The sequence below is a fragment of the Cuculus canorus genome, chromosome 6 (assembly GCF_017976375.1).
Source record: "Cuculus canorus isolate bCucCan1 chromosome 6, bCucCan1.pri, whole genome shotgun sequence".
NCBI lineage: Eukaryota > Metazoa > Chordata > Aves > Cuculiformes > Cuculidae > Cuculus > Cuculus canorus.
The window spans coordinates 16,169,997-16,191,024 of NC_071406.1; the positions used below are offsets into that span (position 1 = coordinate 16,169,997).

At 43.6% G+C, this 21,028-nt stretch overlaps 1 protein-coding gene across 2 annotated transcripts in view; it reads right to left on the minus strand.

Moving 5' to 3' along the window:
* Window positions 1–12,837: 12,837 nt before the first annotated feature.
* Window positions 12,838–21,028, minus strand: part of MARCHF4 (membrane associated ring-CH-type finger 4) — a 105,299-nt gene continuing 97,108 nt past the window's right edge. For both annotated transcript variants that reach the window (XM_054070322.1, XM_054070321.1), the window contains exon 4: window positions 12,838–13,504. In XM_054070322.1, the coding sequence (XP_053926297.1) occupies window positions 13,143–13,504 (362 nt within the window). In that variant the 3' untranslated portion in view covers window positions 12,838–13,142. The remainder of the gene's footprint in view (window positions 13,505–21,028) is intronic.

A 21,028-nucleotide genomic window follows, 5' to 3' on the forward strand; every position in this document is an offset into this window, starting at 1 on the left:
GATGGGCACCAAACAGCTTTGGCTTTTTGAGCCCCTCATCTCCTTCAACCTTGCAAATAGTGTTTTAAAACCTCAACACACTCCTTTATGCTGTTACTTGTTTGCTTTGACTGTTGGGCAAATTCCTTAGTTAAATATTTTCAAGGATGATTTCTAATCCAGGGACTGTCCTTTAGCACGAGGCTATGCTTTCCATCAGGTCAGCTTGTTGACTGTGGTGGCTGTACTTGTTCCATTCTGCCTGCATACTCAGCCTCTTTTCTTTTTTTTCAGGAATTTTTTTCCTCACTACTGCAGTCTTTAAACAAGAAAACAAACAATTCCCCAAAGCTCTGAAAGATGCTTCTGATGCAAGATGCGCTGTAATTATTAGAGGTCTCTGCAGTATCACAAGTCACAAATGGTGACAGTCGTAAGAATAGCTGCCTTGCTGTTTGGAGAATAGCTTTTTGCCAGATTTTATTTGTAGCCTTTCAGATTTTGCTATATGAAAAATGCTAGTTTTCCTCTTAGAGTTAGAGATTCAGGCCTGAATTTTCGGAGGTAGCAGTAATTTGACGGCCCTAAATTTGCCTAGGAAGTGGTTTTTTAATTTCAGGAAAAAATGAATCCTGTTGTTTTGGGATCCCACTGTAAAGAATCCGCTGAATTGAACACCCTGAATTATTTCATCTGGTTTGCAAATTCAGAACAAAAGTTGAGAATAGAAGACAGGTTGCAAGCAGCAGATGTAACAAGCTGTAGGCCATGAAGCGCTATTGACTGCAGTGCTGATATGTTTGGTGGTTGGAGTCGCATACTGACTGTGGGTGGTAGGAGAACTTCACAAATCCCTTAGGCTTCTTCTCCCTTTTTCAGTAAGACAAATTAAGAAATAAAGTTTTGGGGACTGCGTCTTGTATTCAGTCTGGATTGCCGAATTTACTTTGCCTAACTAATAAAGTCAGGGGAAAGATGACCATTTTGATAACTGACTACCCAAGACATGCAAAAGAGGGGTGGGTGTTTCCTTCTGAAATTTATGGTTGATCTTCAATTTAAAATTGAGACACTGAAGGCCAATCAAGCATCTCAAATCATACTAGACAGCTGTGTAGGCAGCTTGATGCTGAATACAACTGGGATGAATAACTCCTAGGATTAGGAACTTAATTTTCTCTGATGATTAGTAAGGCAGCTTAGAATTTGCCAAGTCGCCTTCAGACATATAACTCTGGGTGAGTTGTAGCTGTAGATGCCTACGTTAAGTACATACACAAGCACGTTGAAACACTTGGCCTTAAGCATTGCTGATCTCATAGAGGTGGTTACTGGAAACTGGAGACAGACATAGCTTCCAGGGTCACTGGTCCTTGTGCTGTGTACAGAAATAACTCCAGATCTGGAATCTTTTATCACCAGGAAACCTTGTCTGAATGGAAAGGACAAACGCATAGATTGTATGTGAAAGTGGGAATCTAGTGAAATGATTTAACCTCTCTTTACTCTGCTCACAGTCCTCAAAATAAACATTATGCTCTTACCTGAGACTGCTCCAGAGTTCAATAGAGCTTTAGTGATGTGGTAAAGTTCATAGCATTTACGAACTAAAGGTTGTGGGCATTTTTCACGGAAATTTCTCATGGAAAGGGTCATTGGGCACTGGAACAGGCTGCCCAGGGAGGTGGTTGAGTCACCTTCCCTGGAGGTGTTTAAGGGATGGGTGGACGAGGTGCTGACGGGCATGGTTTAGGGAGTGTTAGGAATGGTTGGATTCGATGACCCAGTGAGTCCCTTCCAACCTGGTGATTCTATGATTCTATGATTTAAAAAGTATATAAAATAAGTGAGTTTACAGATGTCTGCTGTTATTTAGTGTATTAAATAACCAGGGCACTGTTTACATTAAGTAATTGGTGCTCGTTACTCCCAGCAAAATTTAAAATGAGAGGGAAGGGAATGCTTTATTTATTCTCTGTAAGATGTGCAACTCTGAGACTGTGTTTTGCCCAGACGCATGGGGCTACTGTTGGATATTTTTGGGGATGTTAGGCATTCTTTACTTATACATAAGTGGCTGAACCAGTTAGTGAACTCACAATGTTTCAGCTAATCCACCATAATTGCCTGTGAACAGGCTCTTTCCTTCTACAGATGCAAAGTAACGAACTACATTTCCACTTTGACTGATGCCAGTTTATCAGGCAGTAGGACTATGCATGTCAGGAGTCATCGCAGCATTGCTGGTGCACATCCCTGGGCTTCTCTTGCACTAATTTTTTGTGTGCTCATAGCAGCTTAAGTTCCATCTCACGCAGACATATATTTATACCTGTAAGCATGACTGGATGTAGGTGTGCAGAGGTACACAAACTTTGTTGCGAAGCTGGTGCTTTAAGATTCATGGCTATTAACTCACAGGGAGATGAAGGGTTTTTCATGGCAGATGGTGCAAATAGTGACTTTTAAAAATCCTGTGGTGAGTCTGACTCAGTTGGCCTCACAGAGATACTCCACTCACTTCTCTCTTGTGCTTTTGTCTCTGGATTGTAGAACTCGAAAATGCAAGTGCTGACGAGCTGGGAGCGCTAAATGCCCCGAGGGCACAGTCCTGGTCCTCTGCACCCACTCAAGCCTGAGAAAACATCCTGCTGATTTCAGTCAGATTTACATGTTTTTGTTTAAAATTAATAAACCATTTGTCTGGTAGATCTATATTACATTGAGAATGTTATCACTGTACTTGCATACAGTTGTTAGCCATCTTCTTCAAGGACTGGCATCCTCTGGGTGGTGAGAGGGTGGCTGTTGTATTGCTTCCAGAAGTGGCCACTTCTGGATGGGAGACGCAGTTCTCAAAACAAATTATTTTCTCTTTCAGGTTCGGGAAGTTACATTCCCCATACAGATATACCTACATTCATTGTAACTTAGTTTTTGAAACTTTTACCCTTTTCTAAACCAAAATAATTTTACATTCCCGATGGTTAAAACCTCTTCCTGCCAACACCTTGCCTGAAATTTTACTCAGGCCTGTGATTTTTGCAATTCTGCTGTGAATTTTGCAGCTTGAGCTTAAACCCCAATGTTTTGTCAACACTTCTGCCTGTGTGTGAGGGAATCCAGGCTGCAATATCACTCAAACGTCCTTGTTTTACGACTGCCTTCTATCTCTGTAGAGCAACCTAGTGTTTCATCATGCCTCTTCTCCTGAAATCCACTGAGCTGGCAAAGACCACAGAGTGGTAGAGCTGCTGCAATTCAGCAGAGCCCTGGATGGTGTAGGAAGTTACTTTTGGTATTAGCAGTTGCAGGACACATTATGGGTTTTAGCAAAGAACAAACGAAACCCTGGGAGGCCTTCTTGAAGCAGGAATAATACTTTTTGTGAAGAATAACTGAATTACAGGTAAGATAGTGCATGCAGTAATTTGTGTTTGCCTAGCCTAAGTGATGCAGCTTTTTGTTGATTGGAGGATATAATTTAACAAAAGGATTATTTGTCAGGCGACTATCTGTGAAAGACCAAGTCCAGGTCCTGGACTCATGGAGAGATGGGTTGGAGAGGACTCTGTGAAGTCTAGTCTGCCAGTGTTTCATGGCTTCTTCCTCCTTTTCCTGAGGATCCTCTACGGCCTGTCTTGCCCTCTTTTCCCCAAACTATCAGTGTTATCACTGCAATAATCAGTAATTGCCACCAGTCTCTTCACACCCCGTCTCCCTCCTCTCTTCCATTCCTATCCCTGCTCCCTATCTTCTGCTCCCAGCCCCTGCTCCCACTGTCCTGTCTCCCTCATTTCTTGTCCTCCACTTTGGATTAGCACAGCTGTTTCTTTCCAAACATCCCCTTACCCTTTCCATTTCTTTTTCTCCATTTGTTCCCTTCTTCCTCTCAATCTCTCTGTATACTTTGATAGGCTTATTGGAATAGACCTATATTAAAAAAAAAAAGAAAGAAAGAAAATAAAGAGAAGAAAATGACTTATCTGGTTTCCAAGGGAAGGATGAAGAACAGACTCTGCCTGTCTCTCCAGGGCAGGATCCTCACATATGCAAGCGTGAGAAAGTTTTGTGACTCTTCGGCAGAAGAGGAGTTTTCAGAACTTCTTATGACCATCTTTTGTGAACTCTGTGGCTGGTGAAATACTGCCTATTTTCCTCCTGACACAGGAAGGCTGCGTGGCTGGTAACTCTTGGTTTCTAGGCACATTACCTTGAAAAGTGATGCTTTAGGTATTCAGTGGGCACTACAGAAACAAGGAGCACCCTCAAAAGATGTCCTGGGGTATGGCATGCTTTCCTGTGTCCGGCATTCAGGAAATGAGCTGCAGATCTAGCCTCTTTACCAAACCCTTCCTACCATGGCATTGGTGATTGCTTCTGTTGTCCTCACTTTCTCTGCACATACTTGCTCTGAACATTCCCTGTGTCTTTTAAGTTCACACCAGCAACTCGTAGGAGATAAAGCTGTGAATAAGGACTGATCCGATATGTTCTTTGTCAAGGGCAGTTGTGTATTGTCCTTGGGAAGGACCTAGGACAGCAGAGTGAGTACTCTGAAAATAGTGACATTTTCCAGTGTTTGACTATACTTACCATAGTTGCCTCAGCCTTTTCTCTTGCACCTAGGGACAGCACTACAAATGAACTTTATAGTGATGTTTGTCAAATGATTTTTGCTGTTTAATGCCATTAACAAATGATAAGTTAAAGTGCTAACACATTGTGCTGTGTACGCTAAGCCATAGCGTTTTCTTCAAATCCCTTACGTGAAGTCTTCACCTCTGATGCATCGGCAGAAGATGAAAGCTTACTGTATAAGGCCATGTGTGGATTGTGACAAGAAATAAAGAGATTTTATTGACCAGGAATGGCAGTAAACAAACAAGGAAAGAGTTGGGTTTCACAGTGTGTGTTACAAGTTAACAGAGGAGAGGAAAAGATTAACAAGAGTTGTTCATTTGCTTTTTTTATTATGTATATTTTCATTAGAAAACAATCTTGAACACCCAGGAATAGTTTTCTAATAAATGTAAGCTCATGAAGAGCACTTGGAAGTTTCCATTTTGGGTTCAGGAGAATGATGGGACAGTAACACAGTTGACATGGTCATTCCTCTTAGTCAACCCCTCCCTTGTGGCTGATTGTTTCTTACATTGCAGCCTTCCCTTCCCCATGCTTCCTGCCCTGAACAAACCTAATCCTCCCTCCCAACCCCACAGACATCTCTGTAGAAGTCTCAAAGAGAGTATTTCTGCGTGGACACACCATTGACTCATCTCATCACTCAGTGAACATAGTGATTTCTTCCAGGCCCAACTCAAGACTCTACCAACAGACCTTGGAGATCCATGCAGAGACACTGCTTCCTCTCCTGGGCAGACCCTGTAGTAGTGAAGGATCAGACCGTAGTCCTTCGGAGTGATTTCAAAGGTGACGTACAGAATTAGCCTATTGGGTACTCTGCGCACTGGGGATGAAGATCCAGGGAAGTGTTCTTGCCACCCCTGCTAGCTATCTCCCTTCTTACTCAGCCTGTCTGGAGTAAAAGTCCTGAAGGGGTTGATGCATAGCGATGGGCTGGTTGTGCTTCTGGAATGAGGAAGATTTCCTCCCCCAGCCTGGCCTGCATTGCCTACAGAGGGTTTGTTTATAAAGGAGAGCTGATGCGTATGAGCTAAAAACATAGGGACAAGGCCATTTTGCTTTGCTGCTGTATACAACTGAAAAACATTCTTGCTCCCCCATCATCAGGGCAGACCTCACACAGTTTTACTACCATCTATCCAAGTGCTTTGTCCTCAGTTTGTTTTTGGCTCAGAGACATCACACACTCCAGTTACCCTGAGGCGAAGAAACAAAAGATTCCCCATGCCGTTATCCCACAGCTCGATAGCAGTGAAGGAGGTGATTGAAAGCATTTACTCTTCTGGATCAAGAAGCTGAACTCCATGAAAAAGGGTTCTGCTGGCCACACCAGTCTACAGGGGTGGGAGGAAGGTTTGTGTGCTTGTTAGCAAGGAGTAGAAGGGCTGTCCATACTCCCATCTCAGAGAGATGCTCTACCATTTCGTAGCGATGAATTACCCCTTTTGAAAAGAAAGTGAAGGCTATGGAGTAGTGAGTGAAAGGGGAGTAGGAATATGATCTCATAAGAACACGGGTACTGAGACCAGACATCAATTTTTGTCCCTTGAGCTGAGAAAGATCAGTTGCATTAGGTAGAGATCTGTTCAACCTTCTAGGAAAAAGGACTAAACTGAACCTCTGTAACGTGCAGTGGAAAAAACTCACAGAGAAGTGTGTTAGGCTGGATTTTAAACAAAATCTGTCTTGTAATGAAGCGCAAAGAGTAGAATAGTTCTGTCACCAACTTTTAACTTGGAAAGGATAAGACAGGTGATGTGTGGGGGCACATTGGCCATGTGCAATTCTTGTGGTTATTGATAACAAAGTTATACAAACTGATAGATGCTCCCACTGCCCAACTATGACTAGCTAACAACAACCTTCTGCTTGTTAGGAAAAGATTTCTTCTTGACCAGTTGCTAGTGACCAAGGTGATGTCTACACAAGCGATGTGATTGGCCTTCATGAGAACTTTGAGGCCCCAGACACCAGCTCTTATGGTGCAGATGTGATGTAGTAACAAACAAGTTGTCATCTTGCCATAGAGTGGTTCACAGGAGGCAAAACACCTCTGTCTGATATTGGCTATCCCATCCAATGGGAACCTATGGTCCCTTATAGAAGGTTATGCTCTAGGACGGCTCCTCGATTATAAGCAGACTCAATCAGTCAGACTTTCTTTGAGCAAGTAGGGAACTGAATGAAATGTCCTAATTCTGTTTGGTAAAGCACATCTTGATGCATAACATAACACATAAATAAGAACCACCCCTTAGTGGGGTGAAGAACCTCTTCACTACTGTTACTTAATTCTTTAAGTCCTGGGTATCAGAATCCTTTTTGTCTTTTTTTTTTTTTCCCTAGGATGCTTGGAAAAAAAAGGGGTTGATTAATAATACGAAGTAAACAAGATGGGAGCAATACTGTCCATGTGGCTTGGGAAATAATTTCTCTTTGAGTCCTTGTCCGTGTTTAGAAATCCACCTCTTGTCAGACAGTTGTGATGGCAGATGTTTGTGCTTTTGTATCATTGTGCTTGTTTGAGTATGGCTCAGGCAAGTTTGTGGGGTCTTCAGTCTGTTTCCCACTGCTGGAGCTGAGCGTCTGTTTTCCACATACTTCTGAATTAATTAAATGCTATACTATAAAGGGCATGAACCAGAGACAGGCCAGAGGCCACACAAAAGCATTTCCCTGTCTTCTCTTTGCCTGAAGTCAAATAATACATTGTACTTTCCACACAGCAGCTCCCTAGCTCCTGTCAAGATCTAGTCAATACAGTTATATATTCTTTCAGGTTTATTTGGTTTTTGTTTTCTCTTCTTTCTGTTTTCAGGATAACATTTATAAATACATATGTATCTTACTGTTCCAGTTCTGGAAGATGTAATATCACTCTTTCATGAAAGGAGAAATTGACCCACTGACCTGGAGGTAATTTGAATATGAAAACGAAATTAGATAGTTTTTGATGTTTATGTAAACAGCACAGAAGTGTCACTTTCTGTTCTCCTTGTATCCAATGTGATAGATGTGAGATCAAAGACTGCCTTCAGGAACTGCAGCATGTCAGACTCACATTATTGAGGGAACTATTCCTAGATCCATCAGCTCATTGCTGTCGTATGAAAACCAATTGATGTTTTCACTATATGCCTTTCAACTATATGTCCTATATAGAAGAAGAGGTGAAGATCAATGCAATAAGCTCCTACAGTTGCTTCTCCTCTCAGGATTCAATAGTTATTGTCGTTCAATAAAATGAATTTCTCTGTCTGGGTACATGAAGGATGTAGAAGACTGAAACCAGTCCGTGAGGAATCCTGCGTCTGCTCAGATCTTCAGGGCTGGAGTCCAACATCTGTTGGCTCAGGAATGAGAAGGTGCAGACACAGGTGAGGTGAATAGTGGAGAGGAGCTTAGGATATTCAGCCAGTAGTCAGTAAGGCAATTGCACTGCTGACTATTTTCCTCCATGTACTTGACCAACATATAATGGGAATAGGTCTTCTGGCCATGTGTTCTCCCAAGGAGATGTGCAGGAGTCCTGGTGGATGAACCACAGGTTGGAAGAGTTAATGGTGCAGCCTCCTCCTACACTGGAGGTTACCAATTCTTTCCCTAGTCAAAACAATCTTTTTTCTCTTCAGAAAAACAAAGAGAAGATGCTTGAATGACTGGCCATCACATGCGGGCAGGGAACGCAGAACAGGAAATTCTTCTGAATTGTTCTTCATCTACAGGTACTGGCTCTGATGTTTTACTACTGCCAGGTACAAGGACTCTGGGAAAGATCAGGGACTTGCCAGACATGAGTAGTACTTTTCTGTCTCACAGAGTGAAAACAGTGGACAGCTGACACCTCTCTCAAATCTATGTTGCTGACTTGTTCTTTCTTTGGGTCACCCATCATGACAAGGTAAGACACGGTCCTCTTCCATACCTTACTCAGGAAACAATAGGGAACACACCTGATTTACTTGAAAAACAGTCCATCATTTCTGACATTTGAAATTGGAAACCAAGTGTTAGCTGGCTATGTAGGTTTTGTTAGCATTATGGGGTTTTTTTTGTGGCAACCAATTAACAGAAGGCTCTGTGGCTGGCAAAGTGAATGTATATCAGAGAGGACTGACTGGTGGTTATAGTCCTACTATTGATACAGACTCTTAATGGTCTCTGTGTCTCTGATGGCCTTTGGGTCAGTGCATGTGCTTGAGCCACTGCAGGCACAGAGGAAAAGACTCTGAACTTGGCAGTGAAAAATTAGCAAGAGACTGGATGGCAAGAATGGAAGAGCTGTGGAAACTGGAGGCCAGTATGGATTCTTCATTAGGCAAGAATAGCATTGGCAACTGACACAGAGCAGAACACCTCTGAAGAGCATAACCAGAAGAGCATTACCAGAAAGATCTGTCAAAACTGACAGAAAATCAGAGGACTAGCAGAAATCACAAGAATGAACAGGACTACACACACACACACACACACACACACACACGTGATTTTTGATGATGGCTGAACACAGTCCTCCACATTGACCACCCCCAAACAGTGTTGGAGGACCACAAAGCCCAGGAACTCAGAGGTCTCCACAGTGATAGGACCTGGAATTTTCTCCACTGAGAGAAACAGCTGCCAAACCCTGCAAGCTTTGTTTGTCGGTGGAAGCTGTTCTGACTGCTTTGTAACAAAATACAGAGAATGTTTCTTCAGGAACCCAGCAGACAAGACTAGTGGAAAGATGTAGGGAAGAAGAGATGCCTTCTGTAGCATAGGTGCCCATCTCTTCTGTCTGCTAGAATCCCCCAATACGCAACATATTTCACATGTGTCTGAGGCGTACTGTCTCCATTTGCACCTTTTAAAGTCCTGCATAGTAGCACAAAGGGGATGGCACAAGGAGGTTGTGGGAGACAAGAGAACTGTGCTATGGAAGGAAGAGACCCTCATCAGTATTTCTGCCATCAATACTTTGGGGAGGAAAGAAAAAGAGAGTCCAAAACCCTAAATCCCACACTAAATTTGCACTTGTTCTCTCAGGCTGGCAGCCTATAAGTTCATAAACTCAGAAATACCTTGTTCTGAAGTAAACTGTTCTGAAAACAGTTTCCAATGGCTTCCTCGAGTTTGCTTTGCTGGTGGCAGCCCTTTGGCTCCATGCTGGCACATGTATGAAGCTCTTTGAACAAGTTTTGACCTTCCTTTAACCCCTCTGCCCATCAAGCCCGCTAATGACATGCTTTGTATTGCACAGAACACATACAATTGACAAGTTCATAGTGTTGTTTAAATATTAAACAGTCTAGACAGGCTTTTGAGTCTTGGGCCGCTATGAAAAGACTCAGACCATACCCATCTCTGAAACTGGGCTGCGGGATCATTTGCACAGTAAGACAGACAATAAGACTTGTATACATTGCCATGCAACAGAAGAGACCCCGAACCGCCAGCCCTAAGTGGAAAGTTTATTTCTAAGCACAATATATGGAAAAACCGAACCAACAAATCCCACAGATATAGAAAATGTTGTAGTAAATCCCTGGTCAAGTAGGAGTTCATGTCTGTCACTACCCTGCACCTCACAGCCGCTTAAAATGTCATGCAATGGAGGAGGGGGCACTCAGACGACACCCTCTGCTTCGGATCAAGGAGGATCTTCAAGCAGGAGAGGGCCTATGGGACTCCCGCTGAGTGATTCGAACTGTAACCAGCAAAAGGGCAGCACTGCTCACCCCCACCATGCACTTCATGACTACCAGTGGTAGACTTAGCACATCAACAGGCATTACCAACGTGGATTCTCACAACACCCCTGTGAGGTAGGTAAGTATTGTTATTCCTCCTTTGGATGGAGGGGGGACTGAGCCAAACAGCCCAAGGCTACAGAGTCGGTGGCAGAGCTGGAGTGAGAGTATGCAGAGTCCTGTGTGCTCAGATTACTAGATCACACCACTCTTTAATGGCAAGTTGTGCTTCTGACCTCATTGATTTTTAGTTGTTATCCAAATTAAAGGAATTTGACATCTCCATATTAAATGAGCGGAGGACAGGGAGGGAAACAACATGTCTGACAGCTGTCCCTTCATCTGTATATGCTTCCCTAAACCACCACATTTGCCCATCTCTTGGAATAAGGACAGCTTCCAGGACAGGCATGGGGATAAGAGGCTGCTGTGTTTTCTTGCTTTGGCCAAGTTTCTCTCTACTGTGGATCAGAAGTGATTCTTCCAGAGATTGTTCATTGCAACACCTTCATTCTGGGAGTAGCTGCTTTTAAAGATGATTATAATTTCCCCTTCCCTCTCCCTCCTCCCACCAATATCCCTTCCCTCCCCTCTGCCAAAACACTCTTTGGTAGACAGTAAAATTGGTCAGATAAAGGTACAGTGGCCTCAGAAACCATGCTGTTCACATGGGTCCTCAGTAAGTCAGCTTTCTTGGCCGGTGTTTCATCTCCCACATTCTCTGCCATAGAAGTATCTGTTCTGTTGCATTCTGATATTCAAAGGGACACTGTCAAGTAATTGAGGTGAAAAATGCAACCTGCCTTAAGACGCTAACCTCCACCTCCAACATTGCAGAATGGCTGGTGTGTTCGAACCCAGAGGTTTGACACCTTCCCCAGTCTAGAAACACCTGACCCATGATGGCCTACCTGCTGAAGGAGCTGGTGGCTCGTGTTTGCCCTGGCTCAAATAGAAGCTGTGAGAGGTGCTGGTACAATGATGGAGGGCAATTAGACACAGACACTGTGCAACGCTGCTCAGCACGCTTGAAAAATGCATGCAGTTTGGCTGAAGTCCTTATCTTAATTTCTAGGGGAGCTGGGTTTGGGTTTGATCACTATGTGCTCATTGCTTTGAGATTGCTGAGCTGTTGGTCCTCAGTTTCCTAATCTCTGTATGTTTTGGGTTTCTGCTCTTACACTTCTTTAGAGGCAGTTGCACTGGGAAAACAGCTCAGCCCTGAGCTTGGATGTATGTATCCTCCTTAGAGCGATGGATTATGCAGAAGAAAGACAGGGAGAAGAAAGACAGGGATGGTGAAAGGAATGGAGAGAGTGGAAAGAACAGTACATGCCCAAATGGAAAAGGACAAAACCGTTAGGGAAAGAAATTTTATTTTCAAGCTTGTAAGAGAATATTACAAACAATGGAGAGTAAAAAAAGCCCAAACCCTAAAAACTATTTAAAAAGTACTTGACAGTGTCCCTTTAATATCCACAAATGATTCAATCATTGTGCATTGAAAGAGAATGTTCCTGAAGAGCAACCGGTACCTTCGAGGATATATCCCAGAGAAGGAGACTTAATAGAAGTGTTACGTATTTGATTAGCGACTGTGCTCCCCCTTCAGACTCTCTCTTGAATGACTGAATGGGATAGACTGTAATAAACTAATAGACTGGATGTGAAAGGCTCAGCCTACAAGACTGAGTGAGACTGTTGCAAATTGAGCAGCAGGGATACAGACACCAAAACAAAAAGATGTACGTCTCTAATGTATGAGTGTCTGACTCTGCAAAGTAGCACAAACCCACCGTGATGGGTCAGCTTCTTATGACTGGAACAAAATGGCAGGAAATTAACCTGCAATGCCTGCATGGAAAATGATGTGTTGCACGTGGCAAGATTTTGATGCTGGATTTGGGGTAATGAAGGTATAAACCACACCAGTACTTGTGCTTGAAACACCTGCGGAGCGTTTGTACAAAATTTGCCAAAAATGCCTATACGTCGAATAAAGGTCATGGAGCGCCCTCCCCCCTCCCTAATCCACCCTCACAGACCCCTTGACAGGAATATTATGAAAAAAACAGGACTTAGGGTGAAATTTGGGTATGCCTGGGTTTTGTTAGATTTTCTTGGTGGGATGACTCAATCTCTCTTTCTGTAAAGCAACACTGAATAATCCCCAGCCATTTCACTTCAGGTATCCTATACTAAATCGAACAAGGCTCCAGAGTGACTCATGAAACAAAACGGCTCATAGCCCTGGTTAATCACAGTCTGGAAAATAAAAATACTTCAAATATTTTGTTCCCTTCCTTGTTTTTATAAAACTCACACTCTGTGTGTGTTTGTGTGCGCGTGCATGTGTGTACGGGGGGTTGTACAGAGCATTACCTATTCCAGGTAATAGGATTTGTAAGACATGCTAAACCGTCTGTTCCTCTGCTTCCCCAGAACTCTGCCTACTCAGTTTGTAGTCTGTATTGCACTTGTTTTGTTGTTGTTTTTTTTTTTTTGTGATTCATGTTGGTTTTTTTCTTTTTTTTTTCTTTTTTTTTTTTTTTCAAACTGGCTGGAAAACTCTTAAGCATGAGTGTGCAGCTCTCCCTCCACCTGTTTTTTTCCTCAGCTGGCCAGGTGTCGCCTCTTACAACTTGTGCAGTTATTGAAAAAGAAAAGGAGAGGAGGAAAAAGAAAAAAAAAAAAGAAAGGAAAGAGAAAGAAAAAGGCACACCATGCTCCTCTGCTTTATGAGTTCTTTGTCTCCTCTTCATGTTAAGGCCTCCTGAATTCCTCGGCTCAGACCGTCGTGACCCTCATGACGAGCTCTCTGTTACTACTAGACTGACTCCTCTGTTCGTGAGGCCTCAGGTGGCTGAGTATATGCAGGATGGTATAAGCACAGTGGTGGTCAGAGAGGGTGCCTGTGGCATGGCCGGCAGCCCGTGCCCCGCTGTCGGCTGGAGCGGAGTTAGTGGCTGTACCACCAGTGGAGGACGAGTGGGTGGTTTGGGAGGAGGGGCGCTGATTTGTCCTGGTCCCTGTTTTTTGTTCCTCCATGTCCTTTGTTTTGTCATAGTTCAGCACTTTCCACTGCTGATTGACCGCCTGCCACCGTTTAAAAATCCGGTAAACCGAGGGCCCTTCGTGTATTATTAGACCTAGAGGGAAGGGGGAAAGAAATAAACATAAACCAGAAACAAAACTTTAGAAAGAACCATAAACCTACCCCGACATCCTGCCCCGAGCTGGCTGGTTAGCTCAGCTCTCCCTTGGCCAATGTTTATTCAATGATAAATCATGTATTTTAATTACTGACGGACAAAGCACCAGTGCTTCTGCTCTGCTGGATTCCCTTTCCCCTGAATTAAAAGGATTACAGCTTTATCTCAGCAATCAATAAACAGATCGTAAAGGCAGCAGAGTGAGTTATGCTCCTACAGCAAAACAGTATCTGTTTACCCATAAATGCCTGAGGTTTATCTATCACTGGACTAGTTTTGCATGCTGCATAGGCATGATTCACTGAGCCAACGGTGTGTGTTTGGAGGGGGTGTAACTGGATCTGACGTGCCAATGACGTCTGCTGCACCAACGTCATGAGCATGCACAGCCCGAGTCTCTCCCCACACACAGAGCAGCAGAGCAGACACGCACATGGAGGCCAGAGGTGGCAATCAAGCGAAAAATGGGTCTGTCTATGCCTATAAACGGCTTGTCATCCTAGGCACAGTTTTGCTCATCTGCAGCGCAGGTACCTCGTCATACGTTGTTGCTTCCTTCCAAACGGAGAAAAAAACATGCTTGAAAGAAAGGGCAGATGAGCTTACACTGTGTGTGCGCCAAATATGCACATAATGCATGTGTCCTGCTACCCACCAGCACAGACCAGAGCTGATGTCCGGGGCACGGCACTCGGCTGTAGGACACTTGACTTCTAACAGTCTCTGCATTTGAAAGAGGGTGATCAGCTCAGGTCCTTCCACCCAGCAGTTAGCTCTGCTCCCAGTAGTGCCCGTCATCCTCCCTACCCTTCCAACAAGACTGAAGCAGTAGATACCTTTAGAAGTTTAGAAGATGATGATACTCTGTTATTATTCAAGCTGCCAGGCTTTGGCTAGACCCTTTGAATGCACTAGAAACAGCAGTACCTGCAACACCTTGTTGTTCTTATCCACCGAGGCTGTAGGAAGCTGCAACATCTTATGTAGACTGGCCTGGTTGACACACTGTAATATAATTAACAAGCTTTGCTAGAGATTGGGATATATGCAGAATGAGGGGAGTCTCCTTCTCCTCCTTTTGCAGGAATCTGTCTGTTAGGAAAGTGCCTTCATGTCCCGTATAACTGAAGGCAAACCAGCAGGTAGGACTTGGTGAACATACGGATAGCTTCATCGTTCTTAATAATGATAGCTTCACCATTCTTGGTCAGGGTCAAGACTATCAGAAATGTTTCTAGGAAAAGCAGCTCACCTCCCTGCCTGTTGCAAGCATATAAATACAACAGCAAAGAACAAAAGACAAGCAAAATCATGTCTACATGCAGAGGTTGCCTCGTCCAAGAGTGTGTGGGAAGAAGATGGTCACCACAGAATGAAGTGGTTTACTGCTGTTCCTGATGAATCAAACACTAGGGCTTTACTCTCCACCCATCTTTTCCAAACTGTTCTAGCTTCAGATGGCATATAATTACTGCAATAAACCTGCAATATGTCAAGACCCGAATTATCTGAAGGTCATCCCGCTCTTAGGGCTGATCTCCCCATTATTCACGGATGGGATCCAGCCACCTGGTTTCTTAGGTCATGCACCTGATTCTACAGAGTGTAACCTCTAGCTTCAGTATAGATCGAGTTTCTAGCCTCACCAGTTTTAAGCATAACTAGAAGCCCTGATGATTTGATCATAGTTTAGCTTTAGGGGGACTCTCACTTTCATTGTAATGGGGTGCTGACCCTACTTCCTGGTTGTAGAAGTAACCACACTAGACAGTTTAAATATGTAGATCTGTCTGTTTTGGGACAGGGAATGGTGTGGGGCACTACAGCATGACAGAGATCTTCCCTCTGGTTCCCACAGGCCAGCGAGATTGCACAGCTGTAATCCTGCAGTGATCCCAGCTATTCATAACCAAACACTATGATGTCATAATAGTAAAATCTGTTTTTTCTCCCCTGCTTTGAAACATGGTTGAGAATTCTGACATCTTCTGATCAAAGTGTCAAACACAAAAAGCAGGACTTAGGGGAAGCCTATAGATCCAGTCAAGGAGATAGAGCTTTGAAGCAGGCCTGAAGTGGATCAGCCCATGACAAGGGACATTAGAAATATATTTAAATGAGCTGTCTGATCTGTAATGAATGAAATTCCACTCTGATCAATGACAGAGCCAATGTTTCTCTGAGACCACTTTAAGCCTCAGATAAAAAAGCCAAAATCGAATGTTTTCTCCTTGGCTGTAGAACATTCTCCATAGAATCAAATCCATTCTCCAACGTATTAAACACTGAGCCAGGATTGTAAATCTATTCTTAATTACCTTATCACAAATATTTAATGTGCAGCCTGATTCAAGAGGGCTGTTTATAAAATTCTTGTTTGTTTGCCTTCTAATTATAAATGTTTATGATCTTATGCAATTAACTGTGTGATGCTGATGGATGGGTTGTTGAGTCAACTGAGCACCTGTTTTCTTAGATAATTTTGGTTTCCAAATATTTATAAAAGTACAAAATAACTTGTTATCCTCTGTAGTTACTGGGCTCTAAATTACTTATCGATTTACCAGTGTCAAGCTCAGGAAGCTGTAAAATTAAAAAGGAATCAAGTGGAGGGGTGGGCAGGGAGGCAGAAGTAACAGTGATTCATTTGCAAGAGTTAATGCCAAGAGTAAGCAAGAGTCCATCAGTTTATATGAAGCTGCAGGACTCTTAATGCTCCCATCGAAACAAATTTTGTCTGCCACAGATAAATTAGGACTGGAATTCCTACATTCATCTCTGTGCATCCCTTTCCAGCAGCACCCCTCCCTCAAGGATCATTCTTGTTTACAGAGGTGAAACTTTCCAATTAAAGGCCAGACTCAAGTGGGAAATTCTTCAGGAAGAAATGTATTCAATTAGAAGCGCCCAGCAAGAAGCAATTATTCCATAAGCCAAATCCTGTCCATGTGAGGAAGACAGCAGGTTGGTGTGAACTTCCCTCTTCATGCACTCCTCTCTTTTCCATGCAAGAATGTCTATGTAGAGAATTTCAGATAGATTCTGGTAGCGGCCTGGTTCTTTTCCGCTCCTGCCAAGTTTATCTCACCCTCTTCTGCTTCACAAAATCTGTTCTCAATGGATCCTCTGTGAAATCAACCTCTTCAGAAGGAAAACCTCTGTGAGTTGTACAAAAAATGTGTTGGTCCAGATTGTTTCCTGGTCCATGAAACCCCTTGTTTGTGGTGTCGGTGAGATGAAGTTCCTATGGAATGCAGGCATTGAAAAAGTGCTGTTCTCATTCCCATTTTTGCATGGAACTAGATGGACCAGCAGTATATGGAATTCCTTGAGCTGCAACTTGTTGAATGCTGGAAGAAATATTCAGGGGAACATAATATGCACTTCCCTTGTTCTTATTTCATTCTTATGTCTGTTTGTGGCCAATGATGGAAACGGTGCAGCTGGCTAGATGGAGCCCTGGCCATTCTTAGACATTCTTAGACAGACACCGGCTTGTGTCATGAAAGGATTTCCATCATATAGTATGGACTGTCCCCAGATCTGGAGACAGTCCATACTATGTGATGGGGTCATTAACCGGATAGAAAGTCTGCCAAAAAAGAAAAAATTCTAATGACTCTGCTTGCATTGCCACATTGATGTGGCTGCGCTGCTCTGAAGACACGACATAGTACCTCTGAACTAACATGGCAGAGCTAACCCAGTGCAGTGCTCTGAATACATACTGAATTCTGAACAATATGCACAGGAAACTATATTGCTCTCTTTCACTACACTCACTATCTGCATATACTAGCCTTTTTTTTTACTCTTTCTCTTGTACCTTTACTATTATTTTTCGCCTCAGTCTTCACTGACAACTGCCTTCCTCACCCTTCCTGAGTCACTGGGCGACAAGATGGAGAACAGGGGGTAAAGCCTCTCCCACTGCAGGGGAGGATCTGGTTTGTGACCACCTGAGGAACCTGAACATATATAAGTCTATGGGAACTGATGAGATGCATCCCAGAGTCCTGAGGGAATTGGCTGATGCGCTCGCCAAGCCACTCTCCATGATATTTGAAAAGTCACTGCAATCAGGAGAAGTCCCTGGTGACTGGAAGAAGGATAACATTGTCTCCAGTTTTAAAAAGGGTAGAAAAGATGACCCTGGGAACTACCGACCTGTCAGCCTCTCCTCTGTGCCTGGGAAGATCATGGAACAGATCCTCCTAGAAGCTATGCTAAAGCACATGGAGGACACAGAGGTGATAAGAGACAGCCAGCATGGCTTCACCAAGGCCAAGTCCTGTATGACCATCCTAGTGGCTTTCTATGATGGGGTAACCACAGCAGTGGACACAGGAAACCTAACGGATGTGATCTATCTGGACTTCTGTAAAGCCTTTGACAGGATCCCCCACAACATCCTCCTCTCTGAATTGGAGAGAGATGGATTTTATGGGTGAATGGTATGGTGGATAAGGAATTGGTTGGATCATCGCATTTAGTGCTGCTCTTATGCAAATCAATCATGGTAAGTGAGCCAGCCCCAAAGAGCTCAGAGCCTGGTTCCAGACTGGATTAAAGGCAACAGGTAAGCAACATCAATACAGGTTAGCTAAGAAAGTGTTGTGTCAGAGTTGCATACCCAGCCACCGCATCTTCACAGCATCTGGGAGAGCGAGCTGACAACTGCTAACTCTGGCGAAAGAATTACCTCTTCCATTTAACACTCACCCTCACTCTTATTTTCATCCCAGAGTAAGAAGAACTGGATTGCTTCTTTTCCAGATGATGGAGTTGCACTCTGCAACAGAGCTAGCACTGGTGAAAGCAGTTTCATTTCCACATTCTACTGATTGCCACAGCTAACCCTGAGCTTCTGGACTCTTAACATTCAAGAGTTAGAAAGAGGAGCATGACCAAGGGTGAGTATCACGGCCCAGAGGTAACGCTCATGTCACTGTAGGATTTCTCTGAGCCTTGCAATACCTGCCCACACTACATCACAATCCCTGTGGACAGCCTCTGTACAAGGCGATGTTCTTGGAGGTGAGGGTGGACACATATGGGCTGTATGCAGGTGGCCCTTTGTCTCTTGGGTTTGGTTGGAACAGAAGTGCATTGCCATCAATAGGCCTGGGACAAGACTGATTCAGAGAGAGGTCCTCAGCCCAATGGCTAGAATGGCTATTGGAAGAACATGGGCAAAACCCACATGTGATAAGGACAACTGTGTGTGTGCCTCTGGGTGGGCAGTTGATGTACCACCATCCTGTGAGATTAACCTGAGCAGTTGTGAGCCTTCAATTTAAGGCAATTCTGGAGCAGCAGTTTCTCAGAAATGACAAGCAATCACTTCTGCACATTGTAGGCCTCTGCCACCACGTAATCTTTTCACCAGGGCTTTCAGCCTCTAATTAACCTTCTTCTTATTCCAACACTTGCCAAGCATTTTCTTGAAAGAGACAGGTAAATCCTTGGGGCAAGAACTGTATCTCCTGTTTGTCAGTAAAGAAACCACTAAAACAAGGCTTCTGCTGACAGTCAGTAGTACATCACCCCTGCACTGACACTCACATTATCACAGGAGTAAAAACCAGAGTCCATTTCAGTCTGTTATTCTGTCCTGCTTCTCATAAAGCCCCTGTCCTGCCACCTGTGCTGTCACCTCTTCACTGTTTCCACCTTCAGCAGCACTTTCCCCCTTCAGTTTTCTTTCCAAATGCAGTTCCACCTCAAGCAGACAGCTGCCATGCTTTAGCCTCTTTCTGTTGCTTTCATTGCTAGGTGTCAGGGGAAGATTATGGCAGCTGTGATCAAAGCTTAATGTTTGCAACCACAAAATTGGTGGCTCATGCCAAGGCAAACCAGTCCTCTTGGGAGATAACACTTTCACTGCCAGTCATTCACTCTATTAAAATATTAGTGTACACAAACCCTTCTTGCACTTTCTGTGAATTCTTTCAGCTTTTGTGGCAATCTCAAATTCCCTAAATTTGTTTCCTAAGTTCCAGCAACTCAGCCATCACATATCTCTTTGCTTTTATATTTCTATTCTATATATATTTCATTTTATTTATTCTATTTATATTTCATTCTATATATATTCCATCCTTAGCCTCCTTTTGTCTTAACCTAAGACAAGTGGTTCAGACAAAAGCGTCTGCCTGTCATAGCATCCTGCCTCCAGCAGTGGTCAACAGTACAAGGAAGGCTGTAAAAACAAAGCCAAGAGAGCCCTGTTTCCCTGGTGGGCTCTGCACACTCCAGGGACCCTACCTAGTGACAAATGGCCTTTTTTGGCTCATTTATGTTCCCTAACCATAGGTTTCTAGTGTAGTACAGTAGAGTGTACTGACTGTGCTCTGCATTTGCTCAAGTTAGGCTGCCTCACCACTTCCCAAATCCTCATAGTTCCCATGAGATCGCTTCGTTACAAAAAGCACTTCAGAAATAACCATGAATCTCTGCCTTACCCCAGCTTTGCAAGTACCTCACAGTACATGAGCGATGAGTCACTGAGCTCCCACTGGACCTTTCCACTCCATGCTGCTTTTCAGTGCAATCCCTTGTACTTTATACCTCTTCCATGATGCAAGATAGCTCTTGGTGATAAACTGGGAAAACAGAGCCAGAGAGACCTCTTCCTGCATACACAGGCTGGGAAAGGGGCACTTCTTATCTGGCATCCCTAAACTTTGTGGCAGGGTCAGATCCAGCTGAATATGATAAGTTCTCAGCTGAATATGGTAAGTTCTTTAAAACACCTAATATTTTTAAAACCTCCAAGTGGCCAAGACTCAAGGCAGTGGGGAAGAGGGTGAACCAGGGAGTGAGGGAGATTTAGATTCATAATTAAAAGCAATGTCATGGCACCTGTCAGACTCTGAATTTGAGCTGATTTTGGAGGGGAGATGTGAACGTCCCTGTTGGTCAGGTGGGGAAAGAGGTAATGCCCTCCTCCCTTCAGTCCTGTTCATCATCTGCAGAACCTCTTAATTACCTCACTCTTTTTCTGCAAGTGAACTCCCCAGGAGAGTGCAGTCCCCAGAGCAGAGAGGTAAAGAATCAGCACTGTAAACTCCACCTTCCCTTTGGTTCCCTAGTGAAATAAACTAATATGTCACAGAATCACTATCTTCAACAGAGTGACTGCTGGTCTATCTTGTGTTTGGGAGTCTGATTTCTACTTCCTAAGGGTAGAACTTTGCACTTCTCTTTATTCAATTCCATCTTGTTGATTTCTCCAATTTGCCAAGATAATTTCAAATGCTGATCAGATCCTCCAGAATGCTTACAATCTTTCCAAGCTTGGTGTCATCTCCGAATTTTATAACAGCGCATCTTATTTCATTATCTATGTCATTAATAAAAATATTGAAGAGAGCAGAGTCCAAAATGGTCCTACTTGAAACATCTTCCCAGTTCACCACTGACTAGTACTGTGAAAGCAGTTATATACCACATTTCTCT